Source organism: Bos mutus, chromosome X (genome assembly GCF_027580195.1).
Source record: "Bos mutus isolate GX-2022 chromosome X, NWIPB_WYAK_1.1, whole genome shotgun sequence".
In the NCBI taxonomy this organism is placed as follows: Eukaryota; Metazoa; Chordata; class Mammalia; order Artiodactyla; family Bovidae; genus Bos; species Bos mutus.
In genome coordinates, this window is record NC_091646.1 from 107514359 (window position 1) to 107529716 (window position 15358).

At 46.6% G+C, this 15358-nt stretch overlaps 1 protein-coding gene across 4 annotated transcripts in view; it reads right to left on the reverse strand.

Moving 5' to 3' along the window:
- Window positions 1-13507: 13507 nt before the first annotated feature.
- TSC22D3 (TSC22 domain family member 3) overlaps window positions 13508-15358 on the reverse strand; it is a 66545-nt gene continuing 64694 nt past the window's right edge. For all 4 annotated transcript variants that reach the window (XM_005902504.3, XM_070366525.1, XM_014480374.2 and 1 more), the window contains one exon: window positions 13508-15097. In XM_005902504.3, the coding sequence (XP_005902566.2) occupies window positions 14867-15097 (231 nt within the window). In that variant the 3' untranslated portion in view covers window positions 13508-14866. The remainder of the gene's footprint in view (window positions 15098-15358) is intronic.

The window sequence follows — 15358 nt, forward strand, 5'->3', positions numbered from 1 at the left end:
CGCAGAACTTCTCTGACCAGGGATGGAACCTGTGCCCCCTGTATTGGAAGACCAGAGTTTAACCACTGCACACCAAGGAAGTCCCAATCATTATTTTATTTGTTAAAAACACATCTTTTAAAAATATTTATTTATTTTTGGCTGCCAGGGGTCAGCGTTGCTGTACCAGGGCTTTCTCTCGTTGCAGCGAGTGGGGGCTACTCTCTACTTGCAGCATGCCAGTTTCTTGTCGTGGTGGCTTCTCTTGTTGTGGAGCACAGGCTCTAGGCACTCGGGCTTCAGCACTTGCAGCACTGGGCTCAGTAATTGTGGCACACGAGCTTAGTTGCCCCAAGGCATGTGGGATCTTCCCAGACCAGGGATCAAACCGGTGTCCCCTACATTGATTGCAAGGTGAATTCTCAACCACTGGACCACCAGGGAAGCCCCTCAACCATTATTTTATAACTTTAAATGGAGTATAATTTATAAAAACATTGAATCACCTTGTTTTATACCTGAAACTAATATAATACTGCTACCCAACTATATTTCAATTAAAAAAACTCCACAAAAATGAAAAAGTATGTGCACATCACACAACACCAAATTAAACACTGTTAAAAATTAAATCACAAAAAATCTTTAAATACTTTGACATGAATAAAAAGAAGCCACTAGGTACCAAACTTATACTGCTTAAGTGGTGCTAAGAAGAAAATGTATAGCTGTAAACATCGCATCCGGTCCCATTACTTCATGGCAAATAGATGGGGAAACAGTGGAAACAGTGGCTGACTTTATTTTTTGGGCTCCAAAATCACTGCAGATGGTGACTGCAACCATGAAATTAAAAGACGCTTACTCCTTGGAAGGAAAGTTATGACCCACCTAGACAGCATATTGGAGAAGGCAATGGCAACCCACTCCAGTACTCTTGCCTGGAAAATCCCATGGACGGAGGAGGCTGGTAGGCTGCAGTCCATAGGGTCGCTAAGAGTCAGACACGACTGAGCGACTTCACTTTCACTTTCCACTTTCATGCATTGGAGAAGGAAATGGCAACCCACTTCAGTGTTCTTGTCTGGAGAATCCCAGGGACGGGGGACCCTGGTGGGCTGCCATCTATGGGGTCTCACAGAGTCGGACACGACTGAAGCAACTTAGCAGCAGCAGACAGCATATTAAAAAGCTGACACATTGCTTTGCCAACAAAGGTCCGTCTAGTCAAGGCTATGATATTTCCAGTAGTCCTGTATGGATGTGAGAGTTGGACTATAAAGAAAGCTGAGCGCAGAAGAATTGATGCTTTTGAACTGTGGTGTTGGAGAAGACTCTTGAGAGTCCTTTGGACTGCAAGGAGATCCAACCAGTCCATTCTAAAGGAGATCCGTCCTGGGTGTTCACTGGAAGGACTGATGTTGAAGCTGAAATTCCAATACTTGGGCCACCTGATGCAAAGAGGTGATTCATTGGAAAAGACACTGATGCTGGGAAAGATTGAGGGCAGGAGGAGAAGGGGACGACAGAGGATGAGATGGTTGGATGGCATCACCGACTCGATGGACATGAGTTTGGGTAGACTCCGGCAGTTGGTGATGGACAGGGAGGCCTGGAGAGCTGCAGTCCATGGGGTCGCAAAGAGTCAGACACGACTGAGCGACTAAACTGAAACTGAACTGAAACATCTATATTTCAAATAAATATTTTAAGTCAATAACCTCATCTTTCATCTTAAGAACTACAAAAACAACCAGTTAAAGTAAGCAGAAGAAAATATAAAAGCAAATATGGAAATAAAATAGAGAGTACAGAAAAATAGAAAAAAAGTCAATGAAACCACAGCTGTTTCTAGGAAAAGATCAAGGCACATGAGTGAGTATGATTGAAAGAAAATGAGCTCAGTCCAAATCAGCTGAACCCTACACACTCATGAGCCAAATAAATATGTATTGTTTTCTGTTTCTGATTCTGATGGTTGTTTGCTATGCAGTGTTATCATGGCAGTAGATAACTTAGGCAGTTTAAAATAAAAGGTCTCACAAAAACAGAAACTTAAATTTCTTTGGGGGTGGCCATGCACACAGCTTAAAAGAAGCCTCCCTTAGGAGGAGTAGCCAGACTAAGATCTGGCCAATGAGATGTAAGCAGAAGTACACTGTATTTCTGGGAAGCTTCCTCAGAAGGAAGCAGTGACTTTTTGCAATGGCTGGAGCGTGAACAGCCATTGTCAACAATGAAGCAGCATGCTGTATATCTAGTAGAGCAGCAACTTGGAAGAAACTTGGGTCTCTGGTGACGTTATAGAGTCACTCATCAACCTTGGACTGCCTACCTTCAGACTTTTCTTATGGGAGAGATAAATGAACATCTATTCAAGCAACTATCATCATTTTTTCCATTATTGCAACCAGAGCTAATCCTAACTAATAGTATAGCCTCTCCCTAACATGAGACTGGAGTTTGACAAGTAGTTCTAGGTAATGGGGTGAAGTTTTATAGGTGAAAATGTGGATGTGGAGAAAAGTGAGCATTTAGACTAACTTAAGGGATAACAGAGGGAATTTCCCTAGGAAAGAGGTATGGGAATACAACTAGGCTGTATGCAATTTCCCTTATGAGCAAATCCCGTGAGAACCCACACCATACTCTCAGATTTGTCACAATATCCTCAGTACCTCAGCCAGTGCCTGACACATAGGAAAGGCCCAAGTAAAAATCGTTGAAAGAATAAAGAGCTTGTTGTTTTCATAATTGACATAATCAACAGCTCAATTTACTTGTGTGATTTGAAAAACTTTGGGAAAGTTCCCGCCTTGGCCCCATCCACAGTTTCTTCCCTAACTCACCATTACCCGCTACAACATCTGAAACTCTCATAATTTGTATTTACTTATTTATTTTTGGCCACACCGGGTCTTCATTGCTGCATGTGAGCTTTCTCTAGTTGCAATGCATGGGCATTGTGGTGGATTTTCTTGTTGCAGAGAATGGGCTCGTGGGCTCAGTAGTTGCAGCTCACTGGCTTAGGTGCCCCGAGGCATATGGGATCTAGTTCTCCTACCAGGGATCAAACCCATGTTCCCTGCACTGGGAGCACGGAGTCTTAACCACTGGACCACCAGGGAAGTCCTCCATATATATATATATATATATATATATATTTTATTGATCAACATGTGTCAGGTCACGGGAGGTAGTGGTGAGCAAAACCGGTGTGGGTCCTTCCATCAGGGAGCTTCAGTGCAGTGAGCCAGAAACAACAAACAAAAATATGTGAAGTAAGGATGGCCCTAGTTGTCCAGTGGTTAAGACTCCATGCCCTCAATGCAGGGAGCACAGGTGTGGTCCCTAATTGGGGAAGTAAGATCCCACTTGCCAAGTGGCGCAACCAAAAAAATATATATGTATGTGAACTACTCATTACCATTCGGAATAAGAGCAAGGAAAGAAATAAAAATGGGGAAAACTCCTGTGGACAACGTTAGGAGTGAAACCTGTCAGGAAGAGAGACAGCCAAAGGACAAGAACAAACAGCTATGGGCTTCCCTGGTGGCTCAGAGGTAAAGGATCCACATGCCAATGCAAGGGACACGGGTTTGATCCCCAGTGCTGGAAGATTCCACATGCTATGGAGCAACTAAGTTCGTGTGCCACAACTACTGAGCCTGTGCTCTAGAGCCCAGGAGCCACAACTGCCAAGCTCACATGCCCTAGATCCTGTGCTCCGCAGCAAGAGAAGCCACTGCAATGAGAAGCCCACACACTGTAATGGAGACTAGCCCCAGCTCACTGCAACTAGAGAAGGGGCTGTGTAGCAACAATGAAGACCTCGCACAGCCAACAATTAAATAAGTTAATTTTTTTTTTTAAAAAAAAGGACAAACAGCCATAAAGAGAATTGGATGGCAGAGCTAGTGGGATCATCTGGACTGAGGGAACCACATGCACAAATGCTCTGAGGTGTGTTCCTGGAATGAAAGTGGGTTGGAGCTTGGTAAAAGCAGGGGAGTGACACACATAAAGGCTGGAGAGGTCGGCACAGGTGGGATCACGTGGGCACTTGTAGTCTGCGAGAAGGAGTTTGGACTTTATTCTAAGCACAACGATAAGCCTTTGATAAGCTTAAAGTAAAGGAACACCAGGATCTAGTTTTGCATTAAGAAAGTCACTCTGGCTGCTGTGGGGAATTGCACAAAGGCCAGCATGCAAGCAGGGAGACCAATGTGTGAGACGGTCCCCATGTGAGAGATGAGGATGGTTTAGACCCGGGAACAGTGATGGGGCTGGAAAGAAGTGGAGGGATTCAGGGTGTGTTTTGGAGGCAGAGTGGCCCACGTTGGGTGATGGATTAGATGCGGGTGCTGAGGGGGTGGGGAGGGATCAAGTGTCTGGCTGAGCAACTGTGTAGGTGGTGCTACTTTACACTGAGGTCAGATATGCTGGGGGAGGTGGGAGTCAAGACTTATTTTGATCACATAGATGTTGATGTACTTGTAAAACATACTATATAGGGCTGTCAAGGAGAAAGTAGAATATTTCAGTTTGGAGCTCAGGGGAATGCTTAGGATTGGTAATATAAATTTGAGAGTCACTAGCATGGGGTTGTTCGGAGAAGGCAATGGCACCCCACTCCAATACTCTTGCCTGGCAAATCCCATGGATGGAGGAGCCTGGTAGGCTGCAGTCCATGGGGTCGCTGAGAGTCGGACACGACTGAGCGACTTCACTTTCACTTTTCACTTTCCTGCATTGGAGAAGGAAATGGCAACCAACTCCAGTGTTCTTGCCTGGAGAATCCCAGGGACGGGGAGCCTGGTGGGCTGCTGCATATGGGGTTGCACAGAGTCAGACACGACTGAAGCGACTTAGCAGCAGCAGCAGCAGCAGCAGCATAGGGTTGTTACTTAGGACCTTTGGAATAGATGGAGTCAACCAGAGAGAGAGTAGGGTAGAGCCAAGCCTAGAGGTGCTCCAACATTTAAAGAAAGACAAGTCTGCAAAGGAGGCTGAGAAGGGGGCCTTAAGGTTATTTGTATACTGCTCGTCATCTCCAGCAGAATGGTTTAGTTTTGAAGAGGCTAATAAATAGCATCTCTTTTCTTCTGCCTAAAATCAGAATCAATCGAAAGAGACACACTTATGAGTCAGACAGGAGATAAGAATATCACCTCTATTAATCATAAGGCTGCCTGGAGAAAGTAGAGTTGTCTGTGAATAGGCTGCTAATATGAGCAGCCTGTCTCAGCCACCCTGTCCACACAGAAACAGGAAACCAGCCCCAGGATCACAGTGTCCACTTCTGCTCTTGCCCGGCTATAGCTGAGGGCCTGGCACCCAGCAGGTGCCCATGTGCGTGGCACGAATGGATGTCAGAATTGAAACCAACCTCACAGATCATCCAGGAATTCCCTGGGAAGCTGATCAGTGCCAGTGCCCATGTTACAATCTATGTTATAATCTGGTTTTATCAACATTTCTGAGGACAGAGTTCAAGGCAACAGTATTCCATTCAAGTCTTGCTGGGTGATTCCACTGTGCAGCCAAAGTTAAGAATATTTGCTCTTGGGAATCCCCTGGTGGTCCAGTGGTTAAGACTGTGCTTCCACTGCAGGGGGTGTGAGTTCGATCCCTGGTTGGGGAACTAAGATCCCACATACCATGTAGTGCAGCCAAAAATAAACAAAAAAAACTTTTTTAAGTTTTTTGTGAAAACCAAAACACCATTGCTCTGACCCAGTTCCTCATTTTCCCAATGGAAACACTGAGGCCTAGAGTAATTACGAGGGTCATCTGTAACTTGTGGGCTCGTCCCAGCCCTACTGCCGACTGCCTGAGTGGCTGGGACAAACCTGTTTCTGTCTCTGGATGTCAGTGTCCTCCTCTGGGAAATGAGGAGGTTGGGACAGTTGATCTCTAGCAGGAAGTTCACCACCAAAACAGCAGAGGAGCCCAGCTAAGAAAGGTCTAATGGGCTGGGGATGCCCCTTGGGCCCACATTTGTCCTCTTCTAATTCCTGTCCAGCTCTGCCCACCCACTCCTAAGTCATCTCCTTTTCATTTCTTTCTTGCCCTCTCTATGTATTGGCATCGGTCACAAGTGTTTTGAAGGTGAGCCTATCCCTTCTGCCGACCAGAGACATCGTTGGTGCAACCTGCCCTCCCTCCTGCCATGTGAATTTAGTGACCAAGAACTCGTAAGTGTGTTGTCACAATATAGGCAACCAGAAGTGATTCATGCAATGAGAAAGCCTGGGAAATAAGGATTGTCAATGATTCCTTCTATAAATTCACGTGGAGTGTCGGGGAGCAATGTATTGGCCTTTAAAAGTGATTGTTTCTGCAACATGGATGGACCTAGAGACTGTCATACTGAGTGAAGTAAGTCAGACAGAAAGACAAATATATGATATTTTTTATATGTGAAATCTAAAAAGAAATTATATAAATGAACTCATTTACAAAACAGAAACAGACACAGATTTAGAGAACTTATAGGTACCAGATGGAGAAGGCAATGGCACCCCACTCCAGTACTCTTGCCTGGAGAATCCCATGGACGGGGGAGCCTGGTAGGCTACAGTCCATGAGGTCGCTAAGAGTCGGACACAACTGAGCGACTTCACTTTCACTTTTCACTTTTATGCATTGGAGAAGGAAATGGCAACCCACTCCAGTGTTCTTGCCTGGAGAATCCCAGGGACTGCTGGGCTGCTGTCTATGGGGTCACACAGAGTCGGACATGACTGATGCAACTTAGCAGCAGCAGCAGCATAGTTACCAGAGGGGAAAGGAAAGGTGGGGGGAAGGAATAGTTAGGGAGTTTGGGATGGACATATACATACTGCTATATTTAACATGGATAACCAACAAGGACCTATTGTATAGCACAGGGAACTCTGTTCAATGTCATGTGGGAGCCTGGATGAGAGGGGAGTTTGGGGGAGAATGGGCACATGTATATGTATGGCTGAGTCCCTTTGCCATCTGAAAATATCATAATATTATCAATCAGCTACATTCCAATATAAAATAAAAAGTTTAATAAACATAAATTTTAAGAAGTGTCTGTTTCTTCAGCAACTTGTTAAGAGCTCAATGTGAGGATGAATAGAATCTGGGCGCTGGAAAGGAAACAGGCCTAGAGCAAGGAGGTAGCTGTATAAATCTCACTCTCACACCGAGAGGGTTCTTCGTGGCCAGAGTACTTACTAGGTACCTGGCTGAGAATTGATTCTGGGTAACTGCTTTGTTTAGCAGATTGGGAAGCTCAGGTCTGGCAACACTGCCAATGCCTTGCCCAAGGTCCTATAGCTTATTGGCTGAAGACAGGACAACAGCCCAGACTCCTGACTCCTCTTCTCTTAATATCTCAGCTGCCTCCTTCTACCCCAAAATGACCTTGAGGGACTTGTTTAATTTTATAAGCTGGTGGGGCTTGTGCTAAGGACTTTGAAGAGGAAATGTCAAAAAGAATAGACAAAAAGATAAAGATGGGGAGGAGATCACAAACCTCAGTGTTCCCTGGGGGGGCCTGTCTTGTCTTTCTCTGACACTTCCCAGCTGGCCCTCCATCCTGCCTCACCCAGCCTCACTGTGGGCAGCCTCCAAAGTGCAGCTCTAGGCTTTCTGCTGGGCCTCCTTGGCACCCACTTCCTGGAGTACATGTCCCCTCACATCACTCTAGCTCCTGTGACACGTGGACACACCCGCATCTGGTGCTGTAGCCTTGAAGCTGACAGTTCTTTCCATAGCTGGTTCTGGGATTTTTCCCTATGTAAATATGGTTAACTCCGTTGGAGATCAAAATTGGAATTTATCTTTCCTCTGCAAAACTGTCTCCTTTGGGGCTTCCAGGATCCCCCAGTCTTCCAGACACAAAACTTTCAGATCACCTGAGGCTGAGGGGGTAGGGAGGCAGGAATGGAGACTTGGTGTCTAATGGGTTCAGAGCTTCAGTCTGGAGGAGGAGACAGTTCTAGAGATGGATGGTGACAACGGTTACACAACAGTGTGAACGTACTTAATGCCACTGGACTGCACATTTTAAAATGGTTGCAGTGGTCCCTTTTATGTTATATGTATTTTCTCACAGTTAAGAAGAAGAGAAAACACAAAACTTTCAAGTCATCCTTGGCCTGTGGCTACTTTGCTTTCTCATCCCAACTCACTGTGTTACCAGGTCATGCTGATTTTTCACTTAGCAGAGGTTCCTCAAACCTTCACATCCTGCAGCATGACCAGGGGAGCTTGTTAGAATTATCAGTTCCCAAGGCCCACCTGCTTCCCTCTTTAGTCTGGGGGTAGGGCCTGGGATCTGCCTTTTAAAATATTTATTCATTTATGTAGCTGCATCGGGTCTTGGTTGCAGCACTCAGGATCTTCGTTCCATCAGGCAGGATCTCTAGTTGTGGCGCATGGCTCAATAGCTGCCACGCACAGACTTAGTTGCCCGGTGGCATGTGGGATCTTAGTTCCCCAACCAGGGATTGAACCCATGTCCCCTGTTTTGCAAGGTGGATTCTTAACCACTGGACCACCAGGGAAGTCCCCTGGAATCTGCATTTTAAATCTACTTCCCAACAAACCTGACACGAGTGGACCGTAGACCACACTTGGAGAAACACTGCCCTTCACCTCCTTTTGGCTTTGTCCCTTTGTCTCCTTTCCACAACCCCTTCCTGCCCCGGCTGGCCTTCATCACCTCACACCTGGATTACTGCAACAGCTGGCCTGCCTTCAGCTAGCCTTTCTCTGCTCCAGCCTCCCCAGCTGCCAGGACCCATCTTCTGCAAATATCTTTGGCATCACATCACTTCCCTGCTCAGAAGTTTACCATGGCTCCCCCAGACCTATGAGATCCTAGCTTAAGTCAACCAGCTGGGAGCCAGCCAACTCGGCCTCCCATTCTTTCCCTCCCCTCCTTTCCTAGTCACTCCGGCCAGCCAGCTTCATTGGTCACTTTTAATGTTATGTTAGCCCCTCTGCTAGTTGGGAGTGATCTTCTTTCTACCCCCACCCCAGGGTACCTGCATCGTGCCCAGAACACCTCTTGTGACTTAGGGGGAATTACAAAAACTGTTGAGACTCTCTAGTCCATTTCTCAGCACATCCATCTCCCCTCCCGCTATCGTGGCTTGGCCATTCACTTCGCACAAATTGTTTCACCTCTCTGTGCCTTAGTGTTCTCATTTTCTCATCTGTAAAATGGAGATCTTAATGGTACATCCTCATAGGTTTGCAGAGACGATGAAAAGAAGCTCTAGGTGTCAAGGGAACCTAGAATATTGCCTGACATGAAGTAAGTGCCATGTTAAATGTTAGCTATTATTACTTAATCATTGTTATTATGGCCCCTGCCAGCGAGCTCTTCCCTGGAAACCACTTCTGTTTGGAATAGCTAACTGGTTGAGTTCTCTGTCAGACCTTGCCAGATCTGGCAGAGGTGGTTAATTGCTAAGTATTTGGGTTCCAATAAGCAGCTCTGCATGAGACAACCTGAGGAACCGGGCTGCCTACAAAGCGTTACTTACGTCCATTAATTTCTAGCCACCTAGGAGGAGAGGAGGTGAGATTTGAAATCAAGATTTTTCCAGGGTAAGTAGGATGATGTTAGCATACTTTAAAATACCCTAAAGAGAATGTGCAGGTTATTTCCTATGGTCTTTCTAGACTCCTTCTCCCTATACCTCAGGTCCCAGTGGCCCTGCTTCCTCATCTCACTCCATGGGTTCTTTCTTTGGAGCCTCACCAGAAGTACCTTCTTCTGTAGTGGTTCCCAGTCTGAGAGCCCTGTGCCTTGCGCCCCTGCAGTCTTAGTCTGTAAATAATCTACCACCCACATTTCTGTTCTACTTTTCAAATCCACCTCTATACTTGTGTGGCAAATACAGTAAGTTCCTTTAAAAGCCCCACTGAATTCATAGTCACTGCTTGTCATTATGTATTCTCTTTCTCTATCTCAGTGAATAATACCCTGGAGACACCATGTGTTCGGTTCCAGACTGTGGCCATAAAGTGAATATCATAATAAAGCAAGTCATGTGAATTTTTTTGTTTCCCAGTGCATATCAAATGTATGTTTACAGTATATTGTAGTCTATTAAGTGTGCAGTAGCATTGCTAAGTCGCTTCAGTCGTGTCCGACTCTGTGCGACCCCATAGACAGCAGCCCACCAGGCTCCCCTGTCCCTGGGATATTCCAGGCAAGAACACTGGAGTGGGTTGCCATTTCCTTCTCCAATGCATGAAATTGAAAAGTGAAAGTGAAGTCGCTCAGTCATGTCCGACCTTCGCAAACCCCCAGACTGCAGCCTACCAGGCTCCTCTGTCTATGGGATTTTCCAGGGAAGGGCACTGGAGTGGGTTGCCATTAAAAAACAACGTTCAGTTCAGTTCAGTTCAGTCGCTCAGTCGTGTCCGACTCTTTGTGACCCCGTGAATTGCAACATGCCAGGCCTCCCTGTCCATCACCAACTCCCGGAGTTCACTCAAACTCATGTCCATCGAGTCAGTGATGCCATCCAGCCATCTCATCCTCTGTCGTCCCCTTCTCCTCCTGCCCCCAATCCCTCCCAGCATCAGAGTCTTTTCCAATGAGTCAACTCTTCCCACGAGGTGGCCAAAGTACTGGAGTTTCAGTTTCAGTATAATTCCTTCCAAAGAATACCCAGGACTGGTCTCCTTTAGAATGGACTCGTTGGATCTCTTTGCAGTCCCAGGGACTCTCAAGAGTCTTTTCCAACACCACAGTTCAAAAGCATCAATTCTTTGGCACTCAGCTTTCTTCACAGTCCAACTCTCACATTCATACATGGAAAAACCACTGGAAAAACCATAGCCTTGACTACATGGACCTTTGTTGGCAAAGTAATGTCTCTGCTTTTGAATATGCCATCTAGGTTGGTCATAACTTTCCTTCCAAGGAGTAAGCGTCTTTTAATTTCATGGCTGCAATCACCATCTGCAGTGATTTTGGAGCCCCCCAAAATAAAGTCTGACACTGTTTCCACTGTTTCCCCATCTATTTCAAGTTGGCTTAAAGCTCAACATTCAGAAAAAACAGTGTACATACCATAATTAAAAAATACTTTATCACTGAAAAATGCTAAGCATCATCTGAGCCTTCAGCAAATCATAGTAATATCAAAGATCACAGATCACCATAAAAATATAGGAATAGCGAAAAAGTTGAAAACATGGCAAGAATTACTGAAATGTCATACAAGGACACAAAGTGAGCAAATACTGTTGCAAAAATGGCACTGATAGATCTTTGTGATGCAGGGTGGCCAGAAACCTTTAATTTGTTTAAAAAAAAAAAAAAAGGAGTATCTGCCAAGTACAATAAAGTGAGGTATGACTATATTAAGAGTTCAACTACTTTTGGGTTGGGATAGATTGGGGAAGAGTTTTCACATTTAAAAGGGGCTCTTGATGTCACAAAAGCCCCATGGGATCAGTGGGAGCCATGGGAGTAGCACCAAGCTCTCTGGTCCTCAGTTTTCTTATCTGTGAAATGGAGGTGAATCACAAGTGTCTGTTTTTGTAAGGGCAGGAAACATGGATGTGGTGGTGGAGAGCGGGGCGGCAGGCTGCATGAGGATCAGATGAGATGGTGGTAGGAGGGTCCTGGGAGAAGGGGCATGTCCAGGCAGGGGAACATACAGCTTCGGTACTTCTGGTTCTTTTCCTTGTACTGGGTCCAGCCCGACCAGCTGGGCCCGGAAGCCCCAAGCTGTGAAGGTCTTTTCAGGAGTCATGTTTTCTTTTGCCTTTCCCCACCCCTGCTGGTTTTCTGTGGAACAAAAACAACAAGAGCTGCTCCTCTATGTGACTGACAAATAGCCACAAAGTTCCTCTTATCTAGTCTAGCAACTGCTGTGGCCTCAGAAGGTGCAGTGTTTGTCTCTGTTTAGTCATGGTTGCCTGGGCAACGTACTTGTTCTCTCTTTCCCACTGTGTGACTGTGGGTATGTTTTTCCCCTTTCTCGTAGGGAAGGGCTGGATGACCAGAGAGGGCTGTATGTTTGCTGGGCCATCTCCTGAGTTTCCTTTTTTCGTCTGTTTGTTCTTATTTGGCTGGAAATCAGGGTATGGGAAGTCTGCAGATGAGCCTAAGAGTGGAAAAGTCCCTCAGTATGTGAGATGGGGAGGGGATGGGAGTAAGTGGGAACTGGGGAGAACTGGGTTGGTGGAGGGATGAGGGGAGGGGGAGTAGCTGCCTGATACAACGTTTGTGTCCATTCCACAAGCTGTGAAGTCTGAACAGCCAGGAAATTGATCAAATGGGCAAGTGTAGACAATAAAATTGGCATCATGAGTTGAGAGGTGAGGAGTAGGAAGGGAAGTTGGGATTTGAGAGACCAGCAAGCAGGGTACGGTTGTGAAGAAGAGGTTTAGTGATTTGAAATGAACAGGCCTACATGTGTGACCTTTACAGTGAAAGAAGCCTGCCACTTGAAATACATTTGGTCAGTGATGGGTGCAAGAAAAGGAGCCAAGACCTCTTGGCCCTTGAGGTTTATGGATCAGGAAGGTCAAGGAGTTCCTTTAAATTTCAAGTGACAAAGAGGTAGGTGCATATGCTACAGGAAGCTGAGATGGAATGGAGTTACTCACACAGGAGTGATTCCCTCCCTTGGGAAACTGGGGGTCTTAGACCACAGCTTAGGGCCCATGGTGGCTCCAGGTAAAGACACAGTGGAGGAGACAGTGAATGCCCAGAATCAGAGAAATGGCAGGACCCCAGATGCCAGAGACATGGGGCCCAGGAAAGGGTGATGGGTAAGTAAGGATGCCTCCAAGGACAGACGGAGGAGGGAAATGGAGTTGGGAAACTTAGACTTGGCCATGCCCAAGGGGCTGGTGGGTTTTGTGAGCAAAATCTCAGCAGTAACAAGTGGAGCAGCAGACTTTGAGAGCATCTCCCCTTGGGGGAGTGGAATTGGGTTTGGGCCATGGTATATACTGTATGTCCTTTTCTCACTGAGGCCCTCTTAGCTCCTTTTCCAGTGTCAGTGATCTCCTGTGGGTGGTATTAAGGTAAATGTACTAAGTGATCTGGATGAGGTTTCAGAAGGGGAGAGGCCCACTTGCGTTTATTTGGTTCCCCCCTTCTTGCTCCTTCACATGGACCCCCTGCCATTTTCTTTTGGGGCCTTTCTTGGGGTACCCTTCCTTGCAAATCACCCCTCAAGCTGAAGTTGTACATTAGTAGTCACCTCCCCACTCACTCCCAAGCTGCCACATGAAAGCAGGAATGGGAGAGAGGGATGGATGGAAGATTGGGTCCCAATTTGCCATAACAGCTGTGTAACTTTCGGCAAGTCACTTCAGCGGGCTGAGTCTCAGCTTCCTCATCCGTACAATGGGGGTGTTGTGACAGTTACGCAAGATCATGGCCGTAGCACAGGCCTGCCACTCAGGTGATGCCCATGAGCAGATGAGTCAGAAAAACAGTGCCCCCAACCACCGTTAGAGCCTCTGCCACCCACTCTGTTTTAAGCTCAGGCGGACACCAGGTTTATTTTTAGAAAAAAAAAAAGAGCAAAGTTTATTGAAATTTCAAGCTACATTTGAAAAATCAAAATCCAAATCCTGGAGACATAACATCAGGATAAGGTGTTAGAAAGTGGGAAGTGTTCACTGCCACAGAACTCCCTAGAGACAAGCTCCCTGAGCACATCACCCAGGCATCATTGGGTCAGTTATTTCCTTGTCCATGAGAGGACACTGGCAAGCTGATCGTTCTCTGCACTTGAAAGTTTTCCACAACCGTTAAAAACAAAACAAAGTTTTCAGATGACAAAGTCCCAGCTGATCTTCTCTCAACCCCATTCTATGTAGTCAGCACCAGTGAATGGTGGGTTTGGCATTCAGAAGGGGACCTCACATGTATTCAGGGGACATATGGGGCCAAGGTTGCAGCAGCAAGGCCCTGCCTTTACTCTTTTTTTAATATAAATTGATTTATTTTAATTGGAGGCTAATTACAATATTGTATTGGTTTTGCCATACATCAACATGAATCCGCCACGGGTGTACTCTTGCCTTTACTCTTTAGTTTTACTTAACCTAAAGGACAAACTGGATCGACTTGGTAAATGAACAAATCTAAGAATTAGCCTTAAGAGATAAGGGACCACTCAATACTTCCAAAGCTGATTAGGCCCTTCAACACATAGGTGTATGTGTATATGTATACATCACTACACTAAGATACAGATCTAGCCCTATGGGTATATATACGCATGTATGGCTATATAGAAAAAACTATGCCAATACTAACCAAACAGAACTTTGTAAGCGGTCATCCCAAAGCCATAATCGCACACTGGGCTGTGCACAAAGCCATGCATTACACCATATTCACCAACAGAAGGCTGACTTGGCTCAATCTCTCCCAACTGTGGCCCTGTCCTGGTGAGGCAATGGAGGAGAGAGAGGTTGCCTCTGCTTAAACCACAATTGGTTTCTTCATAGGACAGTTGTTGTCAGGTTGAAGCTGTTGAAGATGTCCATGGAAATGAAAAAAACAGACCCCTTAGACTTTCTGGAGCGGCCCGTCTCAAACTACCTTCCTCCTTTGCCAGCTGCAGCTAAATTGCTCAGGCCCTGGGAGCCCACAGGGCGCAGTGGCATTAGAGGCTCACTGGCTTGGGGTGATGAGGCCCCATGCAACTCAGCCTCTAGAGACCTACTCTTTGTCAGGGGTCTGTCACTGGAGTGGACCCAGGTGGCCATGTCCTTGGGACATCTCTTGGCACCAGCTAGGCTAGGTGTAAAGTTCTCCACGTGAGATGACGCTTGGGGAGCCAAAAAACAAACTGGAAAGAACTAGGTAGAACAAGTTTAGTGGCTCTGCCCACCCTGAGGACAGAGCCACTTACACCGCAGAACCACCGGGGGCCTCGGGGGTTTCTGGGGTTTCGGGAGCTGGCTCCTCGGGGCTCAGACGGGACTGGAACTTCTCCAGCTGCTCTGGGCTCGCCAGGGTCTTCAAGAGAGTATTCTCCCGCTCCAGCTGGGAGTTCTTCTCCACCAGCTCCCGGATCTGCTCCTTCAGGATCTCCACCTCCTCTCTCACAGCATACATCAGATGATTCTTCACTAGATCCTGACCCGGAGGAGATGACGACAGAGGCATCCGTTAGCCATGGCGGCCCCTCTGCAGCACTGTGCCCTGGCCATTGGGGTGCCTGCTGTCTCTCACATCACTGACCACCATACTTCCCTCAGCATGCTGGCCCTGTGTGGCCCTGCTCCTCCCACCCCTTTCTCCAAGCACCTAAAGCCACGCTCAGAAGAGCCATGGGATCGGGGCCACGCCTGAGTTGGGAGCCCAGCTTTGAACTACATAGGATTCTCCCCCCATAAG